At 46.2% G+C, this 25,441-nt stretch overlaps 1 protein-coding gene across 2 annotated transcripts; it reads right to left on the bottom strand.

The window, feature by feature from the left end:
* Nucleotides 1-750: 750 nt before the first annotated feature.
* On the bottom strand, nt 751-25,441 carry mtrr (5-methyltetrahydrofolate-homocysteine methyltransferase reductase; the record flags this gene model as incomplete). 2 transcript variants are annotated; one of them, XM_079754490.1, is made up of 15 exons in its annotated part: nt 25,331-25,441; nt 24,718-24,862; nt 24,196-24,349; nt 23,628-23,745; nt 22,988-23,447; nt 22,720-22,833; nt 22,006-22,162; nt 21,197-21,285; nt 20,511-20,691; nt 16,364-16,406; nt 15,389-15,572; nt 14,485-14,603; nt 5,527-5,619; nt 1,963-2,175; nt 751-895 (listed from the first exon to the last, which is right to left on the bottom strand). In XM_079754490.1, exons 2-15 carry the CDS (start codon nt 24,859-24,861, stop codon nt 751-753), a joined length of 2,214 nt encoding a protein of 737 aa, XP_079610616.1. In that variant the 5' UTR covers nt 24,862; nt 25,331-25,441. The 2 variants fall into 2 exon arrangements, with proteins under 2 accessions (XP_079610616.1, XP_079610617.1); XM_079754491.1 differs by lacking the exon at nt 25,331-25,441 and having other exon boundaries at nt 24,196-24,344; nt 24,718-24,836.

Here is a 25,441-nt window from a genome sequence, read left to right as displayed (position 1 = left end):
ACAGATTGGGTGGGATGGGGGGGGGGGGGGGGGGGGCTGTTCACTATCCAAACCGCCCGCAAAATCCACTTTCAGTCTACTACTCACAATGGGAAGGCGAGATTGGGCTGGAGTAAATGCCTTTCCCCAGAACAGAGAAAAGTGCGGGGGCCTCATCATCCACACTAAAAGCCTTTTTTTTTAGCCCCAGCAGGGCCAAACCCGCAGCCAAGGTCATTCCTTCCTCTCAACGTACGGAGCGAGCCGGCCTGGTGGAGAGATGTCCCTGGGCCAGTACACAACATACTCCCATACGAGGAAAATGTGTTTTTTATTAGTTGGACAACTTTAAGTAACGGCACTTCTCTTTATTCTTCCCCCAGTTGCCAAGGTTACTGCTGGACCTAATTATCACAGCCTTTTGTATTAGGGTTGTCCTTGTGGGGGATAGAGGGGAAAGATGGGGATCCAAGCGCTCTATCCCCCAAACTCCCCTACCCCCACCACCTTAACCACCTCCTCCTCCACTTCTTCCTCCTCTTCTTCCTCCACCACCTCCTCCTCCTCTTCCTCCTCCTCAGCCCCAGATGTCATGCATGTAGTTTTTCTGCTCCCCCTCCTCCTCCTCCCCCACCTCCTGATCCGGATCCTCCTCCACCTCCTCCTCCTCTTCCTCCTCCTCAGCCCCAGATGTCATGCATGTAGTTTTTCTGCTCCCCCTCCTCCTCCTCCCCCACCTCCTGATCCAGATCCTCCTCCACCTCCTCCTCCTCAGCCCCAGATGTCCTGCAGGTAGCGTTTCTCCTCCCTCAGTGCGGCCAGTGTCTTCATGGCGTCCAGCTGGTCCAGCTGAAGCTCCGCCCTGATCATCTCCATCAGCGTGTCGTTCACGTCCTTCGCCATGTTCTTTGCATCGCTGATGATGAAGAACGGAGAGCTGAGGTTATCGTGGGTGAGGAAGTCTTATAGCACTCTATTAACTTTTTAGGTCAGGAAAAGCCAATGCTGCTTTTTTTTCTTTCCTTGTTTTCCTTGAAGTGGTACATTGGATCGTCCGCTATGCCACTCGCTTTCAGGCCCAAAAAAACATTGGCTTTTCCTGATCTAAAAAGGTAAGTGAGTGCGGTAAATGCACCCCTTGAGAAAAGAACTGGTCAAAATGTTCCCCGGTATCCAATCCATTTCCTCACCATGAACATCATCATTATCCAGATAATCAGAAGGTCGCCTTCACCCTCTTCCACCTCTTCATCATTATCTTCATCCTCCTCCATACATCTATCACCATCAACTTCATCTCCCTCCTCCACATCTGTACCACTATCTTCGTCCACATCCACATCTTTATAAATGAAATCATTCTCCTCCTCATCTTTTATCCTATCATCATCCTCATCCTCCTCCTCCACCACTTTATCACAATAATCACCATCATCATCATCATCATCCTCATCCTCCTCCTTATCACAATCATCAACATCCTCATCCTCCTCCTTATCACAATCATCAACATCATCATCCTCATCCTCCTCATTATCACAATCATCAACATCATCATCCTCATCCTCCTCATTATCACAATCATCAACATCATCATCCTCATCCTCCTCCTTATCACAATCATCAACATCATCATCCTCATCCTCCTCCTTATCACAATCATCAACATCATCATCATCATCATCCTCATCCTCCTCATTATCACAATCATCAACATCATCCTCCACCTCTTCATCACCGTCACCCCCATCCTCCTTCACAGCTTTATCACCATAGCATCCTACTCTTCTTCTTTATCACCATCATTATCATCATCCCTCTTCTCCACAGCTTTACCACCAACATCATCATCCTGCTCAACCCCTTTATCACTATCATCACCCTCCTCCTCCTCCTCCATGGCTTTATCACCATCTTCCTCCACCGTATCTTTATCACCACCATAACCATTCCCCCCCAGCGCTCTGGTGCGGCCGTGCTCACCCGCAGACGTAGAGACGGGCGTTGTGCCGCAGCAGGAGCCGGCTGACGCGCTGGCTGTGGAGCAGCAGGTTGTGTTGGACGTATCTGGGGCACGCCGGTGGCGGCTGCGAGACGGCGGGCACCGCCTCCTCCCCTGCCGCCGTGGCATCTCTGGAGAAGCACAGCTTGAGATGCGTCAGAGTCCCGCTGGACACAAAGCCCTCCAGCTCCTCTCTGGGGAACCGAGGGGAAGGGAAGGGAAACACAGCGAGACAAGCAGGGGAAGGGGTTCAGTGGTTAGGCGACAGCATCCACAACATGGATGTATTTTTTGTGACAAGGGTGAACATGAGGGGGTTTGAAGTGAGTGAACGTGGGGGAGCAGGTGCGTTAATTAACACCGGGACGTCGGTCTTAAGTGGCGCTCACTTCGTCTGGAGCGCTGCTTTGACGACGTCGTTACACATCAACACTCTCACACATGTACGCCCTATTTTCCTGGTGAGACGCGGTCTACGACGGAAGCATTCAGCTTTCCAGAGTGGTTCGTGGAGATGCCTCGCAGCGCGTTTGAAGGTACATAACCCCCCCACTCCTTATCTAGTTTCCTTAGCGAAAACAAAAAAGGTGAGAAAAATCACGCCTCGGTAGAACATTACTCTAGGCAACAAACAAAAAAAAAAAGGGTCAAAGCAAACTGCTCAACCACCCACCGACGTTTCGTAATAAAACAGGACGGAGGGTGGCAAGGTATCACTTAAATAAGAAAATACGAAATCAAACCAGGTTGAGTCACAGTAACATTTCTTCTTTTTTTCCTACTATTAATCCTTCCAGGCCTGTAACCTTTGGTCCCAAGCGGGGAGCTGGACTGCCAACATGAACTCCCCGGTGGGTTTTTCGCCAGCGCTTTGCTTGCTGCTGATTCGGAAGTGGGGAGGAAACGACCAAGGCAGATAGCGAGAGAGCAAAAGTTTGGGGAGCCTTAGTTAAAGAAGCAGCTGGGAACAGCTCACACACACACACACACACACACACACACACACACACACACACACACACACACACACACACACACACACACACACACACACACACACACACACAGCTCAATGTGCCCACCTCCTCCTACGCACACCCTCATCTCAGAGCGCAGACATACAGACAGACAGACACACAAACACACAGCAAGGATTTGCCTTAGGAGTGTGTTTTGAAGCAATCCTCAGACTCAGGTTTGTTTTAGCAACTTTTGGAGGCCACAGTCTAAACACCGGGTTGCGTTTGTTCTCCAACAGGTCTTTATGTCGGGAGAGAGAAACACTGCACAAGAGATAACCATGAAAATCTCAAGTTTTCAAGTCACCTCACGTTTCACTGCATGAAAAAAAACACACGAGATGAGTGTCGAACAAAGAGGATTAGGAGAGACGGAGCGACCTGAACCACTAGCCTGAGAGGTGTGGAGTGGGGTCGCACCCAACGATGCCAGCCTTCCCTGAGAGGGACACGTTGGACTAATGGCTCGCTTTTACAAAACCATAACAGTTTCGGGGGAGCTCTGGAAGGGAAGCCTGCCAGGTAGCCCGGTGATGTGTTTATACAGAGAACAGCACACGGCAATGTGGCTAGACTGCTAATGAAGGAGATCTCATGCCGTCGCATTTTCCTGGCAGCCTGAAGATACAGTCCATGGAGCGAGGGAGGAAAAACTGGAAATAAACCCTTCACAGGGGAGAGAGTCACAGAGAGACTGAGAGACATGGAGACTATTTTTGACGGGAGGGTAATATTTGAGCAAGCTTTCGACTACAGATGTTAAATACAGAGGGGGGGGGTGAATGGGGTTGATTTTAACTTGACACTTTTTTACTTTTGCTTTGGAAACACAAGAGGGTTCATTACATCCTGTCTCACGAGTCCGTTGTGGCGACCGCACGCTATTTATAACCTGGTTGAAATTCAACGGCCCACTTATTCCCCACTGGTGACTTTTTATTTTTAAGGATATGGATATGGGGACAATGAATAATGGCACAAAAGTATGCAGGAACACACACACACACACACACACACACACACAGTCTTCCTGGTTCCAGGAAGTGGAACGTCACACAGCATGGGCACTACCATGTCTTTGGTCAACACTGGGAAGGGGGTTTGCGTTTGATGGGACAACATTTGTGTGGTGGTGGGCGAGGCCCTAAAGAACAATTAACAGGAACCGTGCTGAACTGTTGGGGTTGTTTTGGATTTAAAGGTTGCTCACTCAATGCCATTTCAGCTCACTCCCCTTCAGCATTTCAGTTTAATTCGAGGTTCGATTTGATTGCAGCAAAAGTGGTGATTGGATTTGGGCGGCGCTCGCCGTGTGTCAAGCTTTTTCCTTCTTATTAATGCCAAATCACAATAATGGCATTTGATTGTGTCTCGTGCCCAACAATCAGGAATCTACTTTGCTCTACCAAGGTCATGCAAGGCGTATTAACATCCAGCCACACAAATACAAAGTAGTAACTTATTTGGAGGCCAAGCCGAGTGGCTTATGACCACATTGGCGATGCACTGCGTGAATTAAAAGATGTCCCTGAGCACACTTCAGGGCACAAACGTCACCGATATCATCTTCTGAATGTCCCTCCTCGCCATGGAAACGGCCAACACCACTCTGCCCAGCATATCCAACAATGACGCCTGTGTTTGTACAAAGCCTGAACCAAGCAATCCTTCATTCTGAAAGTAAAGTCACATTTGTACACGTCTGTGTTGATAAATGAGGCAATGTGTAACAATTTGGAGAACGCATTGTTGCATACACGGAGGGAAAAGTGCTGCGAGGCGTGCGGTGTCATTAAAAAGACAAGGTCTTGATGTAATCCCCATAATCACCACCAAACCCAATTTGTCACTACTTAACATCTTTACTCATGGAACCTTAAGCGTGCCTTGCGCATTTGAGGCAGGAGAACCACCATTTATTACTCATGTGGAAGTATCAATACCTTGATAAGAAAACAGCACCCCTTCAGTAAGATAAAGGCCAACCTACCCTGGAACCAGTGTGCCGGTGGTCCAGTTAGGATTGTCCCATTTCAAATCAGGTTTCCACTTCTAACTTAATGTATGCATGTCGTTCATAAACGACATACATTGCAACAAATGAATCTGTGAAGAAAAAATATTGGAAAAAACTCATTGCATAAATCTTTAGAGGAATGCTGCGGGAAAGTTGAAAATGTCCATCAACGAACGTATAAAACAATAATAATAAAAAAAGGTATCGAAGCAGGATTCTCCCCCTGCATCCTTTTCCCTGGCAGTCTGGGAGGAATTCCACTCCGCCAAACACACATCGTTTTTTTTCGGCATTTCATCAAAAACGGAAAGAAAAGGGAAAAGACCAAAACTCTTTGCCCGCTTTACGAGGGCTGCCACAATGAATATATCCATAAAGAGACGGAGCATTACGGCTTTGTCAATCCGCACCCCCCCCAAACACTCTCATCGGTATGTGTATGGTGGCTCTATGCAAATGAGTGTGTGTCCCGAACAGCCCGTTAAAAACACAGCGGCAATCAATCTCACCTGAATAGGTAATCCCCGTCTTTGTGGCGGCAGCCAAAGAAGAGCCAGGTCTCGCCGAACGCCACGTCGAGGCTGTCTCGCCTCTCAATTTCCCTAGGAAAAAGATACGTAGAACTATAAAGAACAATGGGTTCCAGGGGATAATCAATGCAGACAGAGGGCTGCAGAGAGTAAACGGCAGCAGCGCTGCCATTAATTGTCTGTAATAAGAATGAAGGGAACGCTGGCAATTAGCGGATGAATCATCTCAGTGTGTGTGTGTGGGGCGATGAGGACATTAACACCAAGTCGTTAACTCGCACCCAAACAACAACAACACGGGAGGCCGTCCCCCGCCAGCGGCTTGAGGGAGGTGGCACTTGGGAGGCCAGTCCACAGTGTGTGCGTGCGTACACGTGTCTTTGTGTGTGTGCACGTGTTTGTGCGCGCACGTGTATGTGCACGTGTGAAGCCGCACACTTGAAAAAAAATAGAAATAAAGGACGACTCAAATGTCGAATGGAAACGTGATTCCTCCCATTTGTGTGCGAAGGTGCGTGTGTGAATTTGGCAACTCTCCCAGAGTCCTTTGCAGCAAGTAATGCTGGCGCGATGACACAGTGGAGCCGTGGCGCTTTTTATGAAGCAATCAGTCACATGACCCTTTAATGGTGGGAAGGCTTTATCTGATACCCCCATCTGGGGAGGAGGAAGGAGGGGGGAGGGAGGTAGTTGATGGGAGGAAAGGGGGAGGAGAGAGGAGGGCGCGCGGGGGAAAGATCTGCCTCCCCGGAGAGACATGGAGATTAGGCTCCGTATGTTGGGCCGCTGCGTCTGCAGGATAGGCTACGGCGCCCTCTGTCGGGGGGGGGGGGGGGGGGCAGGCCCGCTCACCCGGAGATAGAGCACCACTTTGTTTGCCTTTTTACTTCCACAGCGCTTTCTTTGCGCTCGTAAAAACACCCAAACGGATATTGTTTAGGATGGAGCTGTATGCACCCCAACCTTCACTCCTCCACCTATTAACACTGCGCGGTAAATAAAACAAACACCGCTGATCCACTGGGAGGGAGAGACACCAAAGAGTGAAGAGTAGAAGAGACTAATTCATCCGATTAGTAGGAATGTTAAGGCAGAGGAAGTTTGTTATTCACCTACGGAGGGGGAAAGGTGAGAAGAGGGTGGGAGGGGGAACGAGAGGAATGGGGGGCAGAGCTCCCTTCAGTCCAGACCCCTCCAACCATTAGCATCAGGGAAGAGTTGCCTCTGATCTACAAACAGCCTGGAGTAAACTCATTTCGGTTAGGCACCTCTGCCCCATCACCCCCCTCCCCCCCCCCCCCCTCTCTCTACCTGACTCCCTCTCTTCAACTCTCTCGCCTGCCCTGGAGGGATCAATACCAATATGAAAAACCTGGATCCCATTCTGAGCAGACCACTCTGGCCTCCCTCCCTGCATACAAATCAGATCGCAATGCATACCCACGGTGGAAATACAAAACACACACACATAGACACACACACATATATAAATTAGAATGTAGCACCGACGCCAGGGGAAGAACAGAATGTGCGAATGTGGAACTCTATTTGGTGTCCTGGGGGACGTTTGCCTCTCAGCGGCGTTCAGATGAGCGCCGGGTGGTAGAGGAAGGGAGAGCGGGAAGCACGCTGGGCCCCGAGGACCAGACAAACACAGTGATTATCGCTCGTGGTCTCGCGTCCACCATCAGTGGCATGAATGACGTTGGCAGCTCAGCGGGAAAAGGATTCACTCTTCCAAGGCCCAGCGGAAGCAGAAACAACAACAACGACTAAACCGAAGACAAACAAAAACAACGCAAGTTGCTAAACAACGCTACTCCGGGCTTAATCAGCGGCTTGTGTTGCCGCAAAATGATTACTCCCATTTACAAGCTTTCTCCTCTACCCTCCCGCATGTTGAATTTAAATCACATTCAGGCAAATACAGGAGCAGCAACACAGGCTATAATTGTAATCAGCTGTCTGGTTGGAATGATAAATGGAGACCTGTTGTTTGTTTATGCTCGTTCACACTGCGATATTGAATGTGCTAAGCCCTTCGCCTGAGCTGACTTAAACAATGTTACGCGAGAGACAAGTTTCTTAGGAAGCTTGTTAGTGAGGCAGCGCAACGCCTTCCCCCACTTTTTTTATCTGTTCCCAGATTTCTACATCTGGACCTTTAGGGAATTATTTTCCGCACGTTCCATTCCTCAGCCTCGATAGAGGCTAGACCAAAGTAATCGATGCCAGACGCTCCCAGAGTGCACTAAAAGCATCACAGGTGCCACCATGGGTGGCTTTGATCACATGCCAGGCCTTCTATTGCACCTGATGCCGGCGGTACGACAGAGTTTTGAAAGCAGTGGCATCGATTAACAGAGGAAGGTGGTGAAGGCCGCGCTACGGATTTATCCTACGGAGGACAGGATCGAAACCGTGCCGCGTGTTGTTGTCATGCCGACCGGCCTTGGGTCGGCGCATGTACAGCATCCCGCTGACAAGATGGGGATTGTTATCTCTTATCGCACAGCGGAATCAGAGGCTTTGTTTGGAAGCTCAAGTTCTCTCAGGTTCTGTTGCATGCTGGTCCCCCAGTGACAGGTCCTCACTGACAGCCGTCGCTACGATACGCAGCTGGCCGAGAGAGAGAGAGAGAGAGAGAGAGAGACAGAGACAGAGACAGAGACAGAGACAGAGACAGAGACAGACAGACAGGGAGCGGGCGAGCAACAGACCGACAAAGAGAGAGACACAGACAGAGAGAAATAGAGACATAGTGGGTGGGCCCATATAGCAAAGCGTTGAACCCTTATTACATTGCCTGCATGTGCATATTCAAGCTTGATGCACATCTCTCCATCAGGCCTACCTGTTGTTCAGCATGCGCCAACTTTGTAGCAGCTTGCATTTTATGACCAAGAAATTTCTTTCTGATTTCTTGCCCGTATAATACCTTCTGTTAGACGCCAATATAGATCGGCAGCTGCAAGCATTAAATGCCACATGTCATTTGGTTTATTTAAACACAACTCATCTTTATGTTTGTACCCAACTGAAAAACATCCCTCCCCTCCCTTCAGGCATACCCCATATGCTTTCATATATGCAGTCGCTGCCACAGGAATATTGTCGTACCAGGGTATGTCGGCATGATGGTGGGGCCCTGCGATCGGCCTTTACGAGTTTCTTTATTTGTTATTGTTGAGCCTGCACTGTAATTTAGAGGAGTACTAGCATTATGTTGTCTAGCAACAACTAGTCACGTTAGAAAAACTACAACACCATACCGGATCTAGCTACACCGGAAACAAAACCACAAGCACGCCGCACAAACTTGTTGGGGCAAGCAAGGATACGGAGCGGGTGAAAAACTCCTTAAAAGTGTGTAAGTGTGCGTTTGTTTCTGTGTCACTCTGTTCGAGCCTGCACGAGAGATCAATGTTGTTATTAGCTGTTACGTCTTTCTGACCAATCGCAGTTCAAGGCCCACCTGGGCTGTACCACTCCGGGAGGGGCCGCTCAGTTACTCCCCTGAAGACAAAATCGACTTGGTTGCGACGTTGACAGTTTGTGAGATTTGCGTCTGCTGAGTGATTGAGAGTTGCGGACGCACAGCTCAGGCTGCCGGAGGGTGCTGCAAGGAACTTTTATAAACGCAATATTGTTATCCCGCAGTAATCAGCCCCAAAACGTTAACGGCCCACCGGGAATTCCTCAGACTCTCCCGATTATCACTCCGCCACCGTGTGTGTGTGTGTGTGTGTGTGTGTGTATGTTATTCGATAGCCTGGTAATGTGTATAGGCCTACGTACGGTAGGAATATTCATACTGGTTTAATAATAAATGTTATTTCCCATCTTTGTTGAGCAAGAGTTTTGTTCGAAAGTTCAGTGATTGAAACAAATAAAAGCCTGGGCTATTGAGGTTTTACGGTAGGCCTGCCATTGTCATCCACCTACCCAATGTCAAGTGGACCGGGTTAAATTCACTGCGGGTCTCTCTTCTTATATCCCTCTTACCAAATATATTTTATAACTGTCCTTCTCAACACTCTCGGATCTCACTAAAAGGCTAGCAGCACAAAATCAAGGGATATTTAGAATAGAAAAAAATGTGTGATTAATCGCGAGTTAACTATGACATTAATGCGATTAATCGCGATTAAATATTTTAATCGCTTGACAGCACTAGTCGTAATGCAAAGCCTATTTACCTCTGACTAATTTGTTCTGTTCCTGACCTTTCAGGAACTGTTCCTGACCTTTCAGGAACAGAACACCTGTGCGTAAACACACACCTGTGTTCATACGTATTCAAATGCCACAGGTTCCCTGTGTTGCACCACTGAAGATGTCATTGTGAATCAAATCAATCAATGTAGATTACGAGCAAACTGAATCAAACCGTTTCATCACGACCAAAGTCAACAGCACGTCTATCACAAGCCGCCCGTCAAGTCGGATTGTGTTATTGCTACGCCATGGCTTCTTCAAGAGACTTCTACTAGAGAGGACCAAACCATAAAATACAATTCAATGAAAATACAAAGTACTAATGAAAACAAAAATAGACGCTAAATGCACATGTTATGTACATCATTATGTGATTACAGGCGTGTCGGACGATGTTTCAGTACACAATGTGTTTGTTTATCGCAGTCTGTGCATGTATGTGTACATGTGTATGGGTGACCACCTGTGTATGTACTGTATGTACACAATGTTATTAGTTTTAACAGAAGATACTTTAAGGCAAAGGCAAACCTCCTTTGGAAAAACAAAGTCCATCTTATTTTATTCACCGCCACCATGATATCATCATTCAGCAATGGATCCCTCAGACTACAACCCACCGGTACACTTTCCTCAGGTTGTCGACACCATCAAAGCGCTGAGCCAAGCATCACCACCGACAGAAGGGGTAGGAGGGAGGCCTGCATTATGCAGGTCACCAACCAATTGACGGAGCTCCACATTGACACAGAGAGTGTTAAATGAAATACCTCTTCAACTAGATATTCTGCTCAACTACCTCCCTCCAGTGCGTTCCACCGCCCATATTATCCACCAACCTTTACTTCAATCTCCCCATCATCCCTCGTGCTAACCAACAAGGCAGAGCACCTGCATTGCTGTGGGCATCCAGTACAGCTGCCCCCCCCCCCCCGCCCTGCCGGCTCAGCCTGCCAGACCGGCTTCACCATAGGAGCCACCTGCACACTGCACCAGATGCCCTCGCCTACAGTCAAGCTCCGGTAGACAGCGACCACTTCCACCACTCCACCTCTGCTTGACAGACACCAGCATCACGCCAGCTGCACTCTGCTCAGCTCCGGCCGTTATTCCCCCTGACCAGGCCACAGCCACTTCTAGCTCCAGCTGCGAGCTACGGTCCACCCGTTCGGCCATCTTGGCCACAGCCAGCTCTCCCTCTTGCCCGGTTTAACCACCAAGTAAAGGCGACAGCCTCCATTTCTGCTCCCCGAGAGGGGTTTGCTAGCAAGGCAACAGCCAGCCAGTGAAGTGTCTCCTGCTCGACAGCAAATCTATTCTATGATCCTGCATCAGCTCTCCCCCCCAGTCTGCACCTTGCTACCCTCAGGTCGGACCGGCAAATCGTACACTGACCCTATCATTCGCAGAATCATGGAAATGGCTTTTGACATCAGCCTACAGTAATCCTAACACAACGCCTCAGCTCCAGGAGGAAGATGAGGAAGACGCTTAAGACAGGACTTTAAAGCCTTCTTGGCCCACATGGGGATTTATCTGAGGACCTCAAATACCAGTTATTGGTTGATCACCTTAGGCCAGGCCTATTCAACTGGCGGCCTGCAGATGATTTATCAGAACAATCAGAATACATTTTCCCCTTGCTGGGTTCTAAGCAAGATGGAGAGCCTGTTAAATCTCCTCCAATAGGAAAGTTTTTTAACTGCTTTATCCCTCCCCTACGACCTAGCCTCTCTGTGCGTGCGCCAACAAGTGTCTCTGCTTTTGCTACACGTTTGAGGACTTAAATCTTGCTATCCACATTGAGGAGGTGCAAGGCAGGCGGTGTGGCGGTATGGACTCAACTGTAAAATATATGTTTTTTGTAAATTGGGTCCAAAGACCAAACGTTTGATCTGCAACGAGGCAATCGCAGTAACACAATAATACAATCTGAGGAGCACAGCATCACTCAGCCTCAAGGGAACTTATCCAAAGGGCTCGGATGCTCTTTGAATCAAAGCGCAGAGGCTCACTCTGAATTATCAACAGAGGGTACAGGTCGTGTTCGCAACAAGAGAGGAGTACCATAGCCTCACTCCATGGTGCATGGATTCTTGGTAAGAAAAATATAACTTTTGTCCCATTCTTAAACAGTGAAAGACTGCAAGCCAGCTGTCCTTGAAGATGTAGTGACTGATAAAGTGAACAACATAAATTTGTCTTAGAAATACAAATGTCTGATCACCTGATCACTTGTTGCTGAATTGATTTATGGCAGATGCCATTTATTTTTCTTGTTAAATCGAATAATATGAATTGAATTAACAATATGTTTTTGTTTCTTTTTAAATACATTTACAATACATTAAGAACACAGGTCTATCTAGAAATGTTTGACTTAACATTTTGAATAAACAGTATTCACAGTTATTTATGTTAACATAAATAACTGCTTAAATGCAATAAATATTTTTTTTATATACATTTAAAATTATAAATTTCAATAATATGGCCCCTTTAAAAAAGCAGTTGAATAACCTTGCCTCAGGCTGCCTACTGCTTATCACTTAGCCAAGAGGCACATATTACACATTAGTGTAATGTAATGATTTACCCCCTGGCTAATTTCTTCTGTTTCTGACCTTCCAGGAACCGCACATACAGACGTGCACACACCTGCACACACCTATGCTTACACACACACACACACACACACACACACACGTGTTCATTCATACTAAAATGTCCCACCTACCATCTGATGCACTACTGAAGACTTCCCATGTCATTGGGAATTAAATTAATAATAAATAAATTGAATCTGCATCCTTTCTCTGACCGGAAATTAGGCCTGTTTCATCGTGACCAGGGTGTCATACATAGCACGTCTATTCCAGTTACTAAATAAATAGTTGACTTTGTTCAACATGGCATCTTCCTCTCTACTAGTATTTATTTTTTATTGTTAATAAAGCCAAAAAATAGTATTCAATGTTATTTCACCACCAAGGACATGCATAATTACTGGCCTTTGTTAAGAAAAAAGTTACACTTGGCTAGGTTTGGAATATATTTATCCATGCTAAAATGAGAAAAATTCGAAAAACTTTTAATGAGAAAAGTCGGTCTATCAGATTTGGACAGTAATATATGGGTACCGGTGTGATGACCAAGAGCTGTACCGGTATCAGTCCGCGCCACTCCCACGTCCACCCAGGTACGGGTGTCCCTGTGGCACGTCTTTGATCTCTGCCGCTGATTGCGGCTGATAGGTACTCCGGCAGCATGACCGGGTCACTTCCTGATCGTGTCAGCGGTGGCACGGGATATTGCCCGGGAGCCACGGTTCCAAGCGCTCCCTTCTGACCCGGAGATGACCAGACAGCTCCTTCTGGTAAGTGAGTAAGTGAGTGGAGAGCTCTCCGAAGACGTGCAATTCCCTTCTGGCGTCACGTTGTCACCAGTGAGCCGTGATCACACTCTCGATGACACGGGCAACGAGTGTCAAGAGCTTCTCAACGGGGTCACGGGAATTTACTTTTAGAAGCTAAGAGGATTTTTTTGGGGTCTCCAAACTCACTCACTCGAGAGGGAAAAAAATTGGTCGAGCTACCTGACCTCATGTGATCCTGGCCAGTATCAGTCTCCTACGCGGTGTGTGGTTAAGTTGTAAACCATCGTGCACGTTTAAGATGTACACGTTTTTATCGAACAAAGTAATCCAATGTACTTGAAAACATATCTAGTCATCCAACATTCCACGTCTCAGTCAGATGAGGCCACGACCTGGTCAAATAGGAGGAGGAGGGTGGGTGGGTCGGGGGGATCGGGGTTGTGGGCGGGTCGCGGCCCACAGTCGATACGCCCGCTCAAACTCCTCCACAATTACTGGTAATGATTTACATTAACCGCTTGCCTCGTCGCCCGCTGAAGTCTTTACGTTAGAATCAATATTCATCCGTGCTCGAGTTTGACCCGCGCTCCGACCACTGCGCTCTGAAGCCCCGACACGGGAATTGATGGAGGGGGTGATCCTGGGTTTATTCCCATAGAGGAGACGCGGCGCTTCTGAAACGATCCCTGATGTGATCGCAGCCGCGCCGGGCAGATAAACCGTTGGAACCTACTTGACCTAGACGTGCCGTTATGCAAGACCGCCTGTGATGGGAGGAGGCTTAAGAACAACAAGCTGCACTTAAGGGCCCTGCTTCAGTGTTTGGATGTTCAAGCTGTCATCCAATGATATTGGATTTCACGCTGGAATAATTCTCTTTGGTTCTGGTGCTGGTGCTTGCTTACCGTCCACCCTCGCGCGGTGAACTTTTCAACGCCCGCGTTGTCTACTGCGTCGCTACATTATAAAGAAAACAGCACCTGCCAGATCGGCAGCCAACTATCGTATCCTTTTGTTAATTAAGTGGACAACTTTTCATGCATTTAATGTGGAACTAAAATAAGCCCACACAAAAAAATAAAAAAGGATAGTCAGAAATTAACAAACATAACAACCCCCACCACAGGAATGGTACCGTGCAACTACTGCTATCTTCTGGGACAGCATTATTTTTCTCTGAATTAGCCATTTTATCTGATGGTTTTGTTAATTTGCACATTGCCCATGTGCTTATGTGTGCTACCGTTACGCCTTCATTACCACTGGGGGATAAATAAAGAACCTATTTCCATCGATCGGGTGTGTAGTGTGGAGACTGTAGTGTGGGGTATGAGTTGAGGTACCTTTGCTGCAGGAAGCCGATGAAGGGGGCTACCCCTGTGCCCGGTCCCACCATGATCAGGGGCGTGGTGGGGTCCGTGGGGGCGTGGAAGGTCCCGCTCGCTCGCATTCTCACGTGGATCTACGGTCGGAGATCATTGCAGAGCGTTTAGACTAATGAGACCCATTACCGTGATCATCCAGAATCCATACTATTCCATTAATGCAAAAGCCTTTACTAATGGCTTACCTGACCAACACTGATGGCAAACCTAGAGCCAGAACGTTTGGTTCACACTGCTGTTTATTATTCAACCATGCACACAACAGCTTAGATTTCCCTTTGGAGTGATGTGCGAGAAGGAAATCTTGAGGTTTTTTTCTTCACAAAGAAAGTTAAGAAGCTGAAATGAAGGCAAAGACAAAAGCGATGGCATTTTCCTTATTCTAATGCCATTTGCCTAGGCATTTCAGTACACGTTTTCTTTTTTTTTGGTTCACTAGAAATACCACTGAATACACAATGTCTGGCATTCTCCAGACATAATTCACCAGAGGGCCTCTTAAGAATGTCATTAACGGAAGACAATACAAACTAAAAACTGCTTGTGTCTGTATTTTTCTGACCTGGTTGAGAGACTAGCGCGTTGGCTGAAGAGTAGGTAAGAGAGAGCGAGCACGGAGAAAACAACAATGTCCAGAATCTGCAAGCCTAGTCTGCAGTAAAAGCAACGAAGCGTCTGGTTTTAGATTGCATGGGTTCTTAAGCCAAAAGCACCGCTGACGTAACAACCTCTCTGGGCCCTCTGCATCCACCCAATCTGCCTACATGGAAATAAGGTCCTGGGCCAGTGATCCGGCACGCATCGAATGCCGATGAACACTCTCAGTCCTACACGCTTCTGCCTCTGTCGTTTCAATTCTTACCTGTGGCAGCTGGGCTTGCCCGCATGATGACTCGTCGGTCCCGGGACACACCAGGATGGGGGTGACCAGGTCCGCCAGCCAGCCGCTGCACAGACCCCGCCGGCCCTTGGGTCGCCCGGGGCATGCTGGGAGCTCCACCACGGTGAAGATGAAACGCAGCCTCCCGGGGTGCCTGAGAGTGGAGCTAAATCAGAGAGAGAAGGATGTCACCAGGTGTGTGTTATGGGTGACATGTATATATATATATAAAGCACAAAAATAGAGGATGAAATGAAGAGGTCAATTCGGAAAACAACCTCCTGAAGGCTTGTGTAAATAGTTTAAAAGAAATCACACACACACGCACGTGCCGTACACTTCTGAGCCGTACAGAAGGTAGCCAAGAGATGATGTCGTCCAGGGACGACGACGGCGGCCGACACACCAGACGATACTTCCAAAACAAACGCCTGTCAATTTGTTCCCACTTAAGAGATACAACTGGTCCGGCCCTCCCACCTTCTTCCTCTGTCTCTCCCACCGTCTCCTGCCTCTCTCGCCCGGGTTCTCATTACAAGAGGAAGCACTCTCATCCCTCACTCTCAGAGTTCCACTGGGGGCATCCATTGACCACAGCATCAATAATGCAGGCTCAGTGTCTCACCACCTGATCTGATAAACCACGAGTCACCACCATCCCTCCCCTTGAATCTCTGCTACCGCTCTCTAAAATACGAGCGCAAGAGAGGAGATCGAGCTAATGAGGGGCGCTGGGAGAATTCTGACAGTGCTTTGGATGCACTTAAGATCCGTGTGACGCAAGACTTTTTTCAAAGCCAACGTAATGGTGGAACCTGCTATACCACAACCGCTGTGCTGCAATTCAAAGCAGACCTCCTCGTATTCATAGGGCTTTCCATCGTGCTTAATTATGGATAGCCTAAAATCTAAAAAAGAAAAGACGCTATTACAAATGGATGCCCATCATCAACTTACCTGGCTGCTGAATACGGCCTAGGCTGCAGTTTCGGCAGATGCTCTGAAATATGAAGCACAAGCCCCGGCATACATCATCATGAGTCGTTAGGCAACATCGAAGAATTAATAACAGACAGGAGAGCACCAAGAACAAATTCCTAATATCAACCTCACTCCCGACCAGCAGCCATCACCCTGAGGTGCATTTGGAGGACACCCTTCTATATTTACATCAGGGCGACTGAATCCCAAGTGTTCATATGTCTGTCCCGTGGGCAATGGACCTTTTTGCAATGTCGAACCGTGTAGGTGGCCTGTTTCTCAGCAGCATTCAGTCGCTGCTGCATACCTATAGAAATGGCAGCACATGAGAAATATGTATAATCCTCGCACCGCCCTCTCCCCTGCATTAAAGCCCCATTTCAAGGGAGTCAAAGTCAAGTGCAAGAAAAACAGTCTTATCCAATTTGTTATGCTCCGTCTGCTAATAATTACTCAATGATAAACAAAACTGTTTATAGTATAGTCATGCCATATGTATAAAGCTGGGTCTTTTTCGGTTCACTAAGGCTTTTAGGAAGACTGCCAGCTGTATTAAATCCCTTCTCTCCTTCACTGACACCTAAACAGTTCAGGGCGTTACAGGGGTAGATACCCACTTTGACACGTGAATCATACATTCTTTCTCGCCCTCTTGCAGATGTGTTTAATAAATTATGGATTTGGGCAACATTTTACGGGAAGGATTTAAACGAATGGTTAGCCAGATAAAAATTCCCAGGGGGTCGGTTTTTAAAAGGATAAAGGATAGTTCATTTAAAGCTACAGAAGAAAATGTCAGCAGTTCACAGCACGTTGTGATGTTACACGGTTGGGATGACTGTATTTTTACTTGAACTTCCATTCACTAATTGAACAAGTTCCCTGGTGAGTGACTAACCCATACATCTCACACTTTTGAAAAGGGAGGGCTTCAACTGTTTATACCGAGATCCAAGGTAAGATAAGAGTGTAGAAAAACACACAGAAGGTTGTCTGCTCAGAAGGCCCGCAAGGTATGGATCAACACCAAGGGAAATTCCTTTTTTTGTATTTCTAATCCAACTTCCAAGACCACTCATTTATTTATAATGAGTAGTCGATGTTTTGTTATAAAACCACAAACAAGGCACCAAGGCATCTTGAAAGTAACGAAATCTCTCTGGACAACCAATCCCACCATCTTCCAGAATAGTGCTCAAAAACAGACAATTTTGCACAGCAGTTGGCCACGTGGCGTGCTTGTTAACTTCAGGCAGAATGTAGAGCAGCAACTCGTTCGCACTGAGCAACCCAAAGTAATGGAGAGCCATCCATCACCAGTCTGCATCAGCGCACCGGTGATCAGTAGGATGAAACCGCCGGTAAGTGTGACGCATGCCCCCCGAAGAACACTAGTTATAGACTCTGGTCACAGAGTCAGACTATATTCAAAGACAAGTGGCAATCATTTGAAACAGCCTTTGAAATGACCCATTTGGGACATCCACAGACGTGGTATTCATTTTGACTGCAAAACATGAGAACTTAGGTTCTTCGTTCTACATCTGAATACGATTCAGTAATAACTTTATCTGACGAATCTACACATCCATCTATATATATATATATATATATATATATATATATATATATATATATACATACACACATATCTCTATCGATATATAGATATCTATATAGCTATATATCTTTATTTATATATAAAGACACACACACCTTTTCCAGAAGGTGTAATATTCCTTCATCTATAAAGAAGGATACTATAAAGGATGGAACTAGTCCAAAGGCAGTGTCATCCAAGCGTCTGTTGGGAGTAGAAATGAAAAGCGTGAGCTTGAAAAAAGACTCTGTTCCCCAGTGATGGTACGTGAACACTGACCACATTTTTATGCGACAAAACTCCATGAAACATGACAACGCGGCGGTGGCTGCAGATCCCGTCCAAAGCAGATATTTAATCCCCATCTCACACCTAACGCTTTTCCCGTTCACACCTGACTGGCATCTGGCCATGGACATCTGGATGTGCACGCCTCCTCGCCCTCACTATTTACGGTTGGGTTGGGGGCATATACCTGAGTGAACACTGGTCAACAAAAATACCCCGTGCCTTACGGCTCAGGCTAATGAAGCACAAACGCGCCCGGTGACGCGCTAATGTACCGCAGTGGTGACACGCAGGGTCAGCCCTGGCCATTAACCCACGGCTCCTGGACGACCCTCCGTACTCGGCGTCCTTGGAGAAAGTGAGCCTGCCCCCCCCCCCCGATGAAAAGTCACCCCAGCTCCGGCGCCCCCCTGCTACACCCCGACGTCAGCCTTGCCGCCAACAGCTGTTGCCCTGCGGAGCCCTGCAGCAGAGGATGAGGAGGTCCTGAACGCGACTTCTGCATCGGTTCACCTCTGCGATAGGACAATGGAAAGGGGGGAGAGGGAGGGTGGGGGGTGGGGGTTGGAGGAAGGTGCTGCAGTGTGCAAGTGAGGTGACAGAGGTTATCCAACATCAGGAAGGCCTAGTAGTGTGACACAGCTCTTTTTTAGTTTTCTTTATAATTGAACTTCTACATAATAGCATCCAGCTAATTTCACTGTCGAGTAGTTCTCGGCCTGAGCGTATTAGATCCATACTCGATGACTATCTAATGAAGTGATGGAAACCTTTATCGCCACGTATATAAATATTTGAGTTGGAGGGTTGAAGTAGCGATGAGACTAATGATGCACGGTACCGAGGTAAGCCCAAGAGTCCAACCATATGTACAAGCTTGCAGCGGCGACAAGAACTAACTGCAAACTCTCTTCGTACTATACAGCGCTTTTCAAACCACCAGGTCACGGAGAGTGCTTTGCCAGCTCTACTTTACAATACCACTATACATACTCAACCACGCAACAAGGTGCCAATAGACACTAACAGCATTGTCGGGAGATAGTGGAGTATAGAACGAGCAATCGTGTTGCTGGTTCAAGGGTTTCAACCGCATTCTGCAGTCTGTGATCAAACTTTACATGGGGAGGGGTTTAAGCACTGAATACAATGTTTTAGCCCTTTATTACAACTATCTCATTATAGATCCCTAATAAAAGATAGGCCCAAGAGTCAAACAAACATAAAACTCTTAAGTCCAGCACTAAAACCGGCATTGATCTGCAAGTGACATTTCTTTGAAACCACTGACATAAAAATGGTCCATGAATTTTATGTAACATAATGGCCACACACACGCGCGCACACACACACACACACACACACACACACACACACACACACGTAAACTAGAGATAGGCTGACCCCTAGTGGACACTGACAGTATTTTCAAGTGGAAGAAAAAAATATGGAAAAGAACGTGTGCTAGGACTTAATTGACATAACCTGGGGGATATGTGAGGTACATGATAATGTGTAACTAACACCAATGTCCTACACCCAGGCGTCCTCCTGGCCAAAAGCCATAATTTGCAACACCTTCCACCTATGTCAATCATAATTATCACTGAAGACACTTGCGTTGTCAAGCTCAGTGTTATTAGCTTAAGGCAGGAACCCGGACTATAAATAAGAATGATCACTAAATAATTCAAGAACTTCCTGATGCTGTGCGGTGCTGGATCCTCCTTCCCACATCCACTGCCAGCGCCGTAAAGCCTGAACTGAGATGTTTTCCAGAGCAAGGTCTTCGGGAAAGGCCCTCTGTGTTGCTTTCATTTGTTCCGGCTGCTGCTGTACAACAGCGGAGGTGGAACAGCTGTGACCACGTCGGATGAAGACAAAGAGCGGGTAGGCGAGAGAACACCGCCGAAAAAGTTTAATTCAAAACTGACTGAGTATTAACCCATCAAAAAAAAATTCTTAAGAAACTATCACAATTTCATCCACATGGAGTCTACTTTCTTGTTGTCATCATCTCAGTGGGTGGGTTGGGCTAATTTAATGAACTCACCAGTATCACATCTTTCCCCGTCAACATGCATCATGTATTATGTATGCACCCCACACACACACACACACACACACACACACACACACACACACACACACACACACCTTAAATCCATATTGGGAGACTAACAAACATGACAATGTTTAATATGGTATGAGGGGATAAATGGTGGGCTTTCTCACCTATGAGGAGGCTCAGAGGAGGCGTGCAGGAGGAGAACTCTGTCAGCAGCTCCGGCAGACAGAGGGACGAGTCTCTGATGAACCTGTTGTAGTCTGCAGAGCCCTGCTTGCTGCATAGCTCCTGTAGCCTCCTCTTCTGCGCACTGTCCCCTGCGCAGTCCACCATGGCCCGCAGAAAGGCCTATTCATAGGAAATTGAATATATTTAGATGGAGATGTGTTTTAGATTACAAATATATTCTGTTTACTAATGATAAACTGACATTCGGCACATAGAACAAAAAAGCAATGAAAGAAGATGAAAGATGGATAAACATACAAACCACTACATACAAATAGAAAATGTGCATAAAATGAGCTATAGCATTCAGTAAGGTCTAAAAGTTACAATATTTTGGCTATTGAAATCCTATCCCAAAATCAAGCTCCTGCTTGATTAAAGCAAGCACGCAATTTCTCCCAATTCATTGGGATATAAGATATTTTACTACAGCAGACCAATCTTTCAATTTGTGAGTTTCAGCCTTAACCACTTCAGAGCAAAATAATATTGTATATCATGATCAGTTTTGAACATGAAGGCTGGATGAATATTTACTTAAATTGTTAAGTAACATAACGTAACATAATCGTTGAACTTGGAAGTAGCCAAGTAGTCCCAAAGAAGGGAGCAAAGCTTAACTAACCTTCTTGGGAACACTTCTGATTTCCAGGCACCACGTGAGCAGATATTGCACACTACAGTTATCAGGAACGTGTGGTGGTAGCTGAGCACCTGGAGCCAAGGTATGAAGAAGTAAAAAAGATTCAGCACAAGATAGAAGCTAAGCAAGGTCGGACATTCATTTGAATGCAGTATGAATTTCAAAATGTGGTCGGTTGGAGGAAGGCATGCATTAAAAAGTTAGCAACACCCAGCGGCTGGCGCATGAGATGGGGATGAGAGATTTGGGGCAGGACAAGATAAGCGTCAGAGGACACATGGAATGGAACCCAGGGCCCATTTCGCCTCCTTAATAGGCCACAGTTCCAAGAACTGGACATTGGGGCTGGGGAAAATGATTTAATTGGATGGCTGGTGGGAGTTGCTTACTGCCTAGTGTCAAAATAGATCAGGCCCCAGCAGTTTAACGTTGGTCATAATGTTAGGCTGGCACACTTTCACTGAGTTATACAATCACTTTCATTAAATAGATGGGAAAAGCAAATAACAAACAACAAAAATATGACATTTCATTTTGTTGTTTTCTTAAACCACAGAACAGGAGGTGTTACTTCTGTGCGACATGATTGGCACTATTCCCGAAGAGAATAACCCAGACCCAGATTATACTGTCAGACAGAAAATATTAAACCAAAAGCGTTATTTTGACAAGATATTAAATTGCTGGCTGGGGGGGGAAGGAAGCTGTGTGACATTTTATGAATCATGTAAATGCATTCTTCCACCAATTTTCAAATTGCATACACTATAATAAAAAAGGCTGTATTTAACCTCTTTTCTGGGTGTCTCTCCGCACAGCCAGCTGAACGCGTTGGTGTCTCTGGTCCTGCAGGCCCAACCGTAGGAGGACAGCGTCCACCTCAGACACTCTGTTCGGACATAGGACGTCAAACGAGTCCCCCGGCATGTAGGTCATCGTCGGATGGGCCTTAAGAAAGGATTTCGTTTTTTACTATGAATGAACACACGCTTTGCCTTTATTCTTGTATAGATCCACTCTATTTTTAAGGGAATCATCTTTTTGATGCAAGTGACAAAAAAAAAAAAAAAAGAATACACATTTGTTCAGAGTGCACTTCCTTCATTATACAACTTGAACAATATCTGAGTTGACTCAAGTTGACGAAATAAACTAAACTTCATGACGGGGGTGGAGGAGGTGCCGCAGTTGCCATGCAACAGCTGCAGATCGTCGGCTTCACAGTTCAAAAGGAAAACGTACTAACACTTATTAGTAATAGGAATATGATTGAATATGACTGAGTAGGTACAGGCAATCATTCTTTGTCTCAAACCACTGCAGCGTTTTCTAATTACCTCCAAAAATCGAAGTCACTTTACTTTAATGAAGCCGCGCTATAATAACAAAAATAACATCTGCCCGCAATAAAAGGAGCGAGATACATGATTTGCATATATCTAGCACTACTTTAAGAACAAAAGGGCCACCGTTTTTCATTTGAAGTGAAACAGAGTTATACTTACAGAGATGTCCAACTCTAACAATAGAGCCTTCTTAACTGAATCTCCTCTGGTCATCTGAACGGCGTTGGTTACAGGCACTTCATAAAACGTCTCGGAATGCAATGATGAATTAAACTGAAAGGTTTTACAGAAAAAAGGACAGGTAAGCGACAAAAACAGGACAGTCATTGCTTGTACAAGGCCTTGTGAAATGCCTAAAAGACTGATGGAAAGAACAATCTGATGGACAGAACACCTGTCAATCTGACTGTTGAACAGAACCACTTACCGTCTCTTCCTTGTCCCCCAGCTGCAGTGTGACCTCCAGGTAGGGAGGTGGCAAAGCGGGAACGTTGAGGGAGGACTGCGAGAGCGGCGGCAGGGAATATGTCAATGAGGGTTCAGCCACCAAACACTCCTCTCCGAGGTGGCTGGTCTGTGCTTCCCGCGCCGATTTAGCAGCAGCAGCCACGTCCAACTCAGAGCTCAATGAGTCGGACTTCAAACCGCCTAACGTCAATTTAGAGTCCGAGTCCAATGGCGCATTGATTGAGTCGGGGGTCTGGTTGTCGGCAAGACTCAGGCGATTCAGTTCCACATGTGGTGGAGATGTGGGGGCGGGGTTTTCCTTTGCCATGTCACTGAGACTTTCTTTGAGTGGCGGATGACTGCTGGATGACATCTTTGATAAGGCTGCTTTGATCGCGTCCCACACTCCTTCTATCCAGGGATCCAACACGACCTCCAGCCTTTAAAACAACAGACGCAGCCACAAGCAGCGACAATCAATCATAACACGCAGAGGCCGGCTTGGCTCAGGAGGTACAGTGGGTGGAATTGTAACTCGGAAGGTTACTAGTTCGATCCCCAGCCACCTAACCCCAATTTCTTCCGCTGTCGCCTTGCATGGTTTGACTCCGCTTACTTACCCTGTTCCGTCGTCTGCGTGTCCTGTTGCATAGAAATGATTGGCTCCGAGTTCCTGTAGCCGCTTGTCAATGGTTTTCCCACAGTTGCAGAAATTTGCATAGTTTGTGTCTCCTAAAGCTACAGTGGGCCGGGGCAAAAAATAGGACACTTAAACATGGAGAGGGGTACACCTACCTGCATGAAGGGAATATACTCGTACAATTGTTCCAGGAGATGCTCTATCTTTGGATCACCCATTAGAGTGGTTTTGGATCTATAGGTGTTAACAGCATTTGCCACATACATTTGAGGGAACACTATTTTATAACCTAATCTGATGAAACCTATATACACATATGTAAGTATATATTTGCTCATTAAAGACAGGGATAATCTCTGGTAATGGCAATAACTCACAATTACACTTGTGGTCCTGAAGCCAAATATTAGATGAAAGTATATATGTATTGAATAGCATATATATATATATATATGTGTGTGTGTGTAAGTACAAACCCACACATACAGTTTAATTGGAAATAAAGATCAACTGAACATAGACTTAGCCCTGCATGAAGTTGTCTTTACCCAAGAGTGCATAGTGAAGGTTCTTAAGGTAGTCACTGGGCAGGGTCTTCGCCCTGATGGTCTTCACAAATTTAAGTGTGGTGTCGGGTGGCTCTCCATCTCCTGTAGTAGACACTATGAAGACCACAGGAGCACTCTCCCTCTCCAAACTGTACTGTCAAAAGGATGTATCTGATCAGTGATCAGGTGAACTTGCAATGCAGCTGTATTTTCATACACCATGTTTGGCTCAGTAGGGCAGATTGTGAACGATTATATAATAACCATTTATATATATATATATATATATATATTTTTTTTTTCTCTTTGGATGGTATGCTTACACACTCTAAGGTCATTGCATCTTTCAACACAAACCATGTCAATGTCCAATATGTTAGTTGTTGTTGTTCTTTCCTTTCATGTGTGTGCTTACAAAAATGTTGCACATGAATTTCATTGCATTGTATTTACATATTCAAGATAAACTAGTAACATTAAGGATTGCTTGCAAGCAGAGTGATGCAGGCAGTGGCAACTTACCTCTTCATGCCGACTTAAGCAGCTGATTTCCGCCACCAGCCCATGCTCGGCTGCCTCATCGGCTATCCCCTCAGCAATGGACTGAGCTTGCCCCTTCTGAGAACCGTAAAGAATCAAGAACCGGGGCTGCTTTTCACATGGCATTCTGGGAGAAAGATCAATGTAATACTTGTTAGCCTTTTTTTAAAGGTTTGCTTCGCATTTTAGCCTATGGTCCCATTCTTTGTAGGGTTAACGTGTGGTCCGTTGGAATGCGTTCCGTTGGTACGTTTGACTCACAAAATATTCTCAAATGAAAATGCTACAATACTATTTACACTACTAAAGCTACTATTATCATCTCCTAATCGATTCGAGCTGTTAACCACATCAGTTTAGTTTTATTTACAAAGGGGTTGTACTTAACAGATAGATATATACAAATAATTTATACCAACACAACGATATTAATGTGTGGCTTTTTGAAATTATAATGAATGAATGTATTCAATCTTCACAGAGTTCAAAGTCGATGTTAACGTTACGCAACCAGTGCTTCTTAGGCTAATCAGCATAAAAGCATACACGTCGAATAAAATGTAGACACACACGTATTTATTAAAAGTCCCCTCACCAAAATAATGCTGAAACCGGAGATTAATCAAAAAAGAAAAAAGGGATTAAGAGTTGATATTGATAACGTTTCAAAGCATCCTCGTTTGACATCAACACAGCCACTCTCCGG

Source organism: Pollachius pollachius (genome assembly GCF_949987615.1).
Source record: "Pollachius pollachius genome assembly, chromosome: 17".
Lineage (NCBI taxonomy): Eukaryota > Metazoa > Chordata > Actinopteri > Gadiformes > Gadidae > Pollachius > Pollachius pollachius.
Note: the sequence above shows the minus strand (reverse complement) of the source record. Positions and strands in the feature narration are given on the sequence as shown.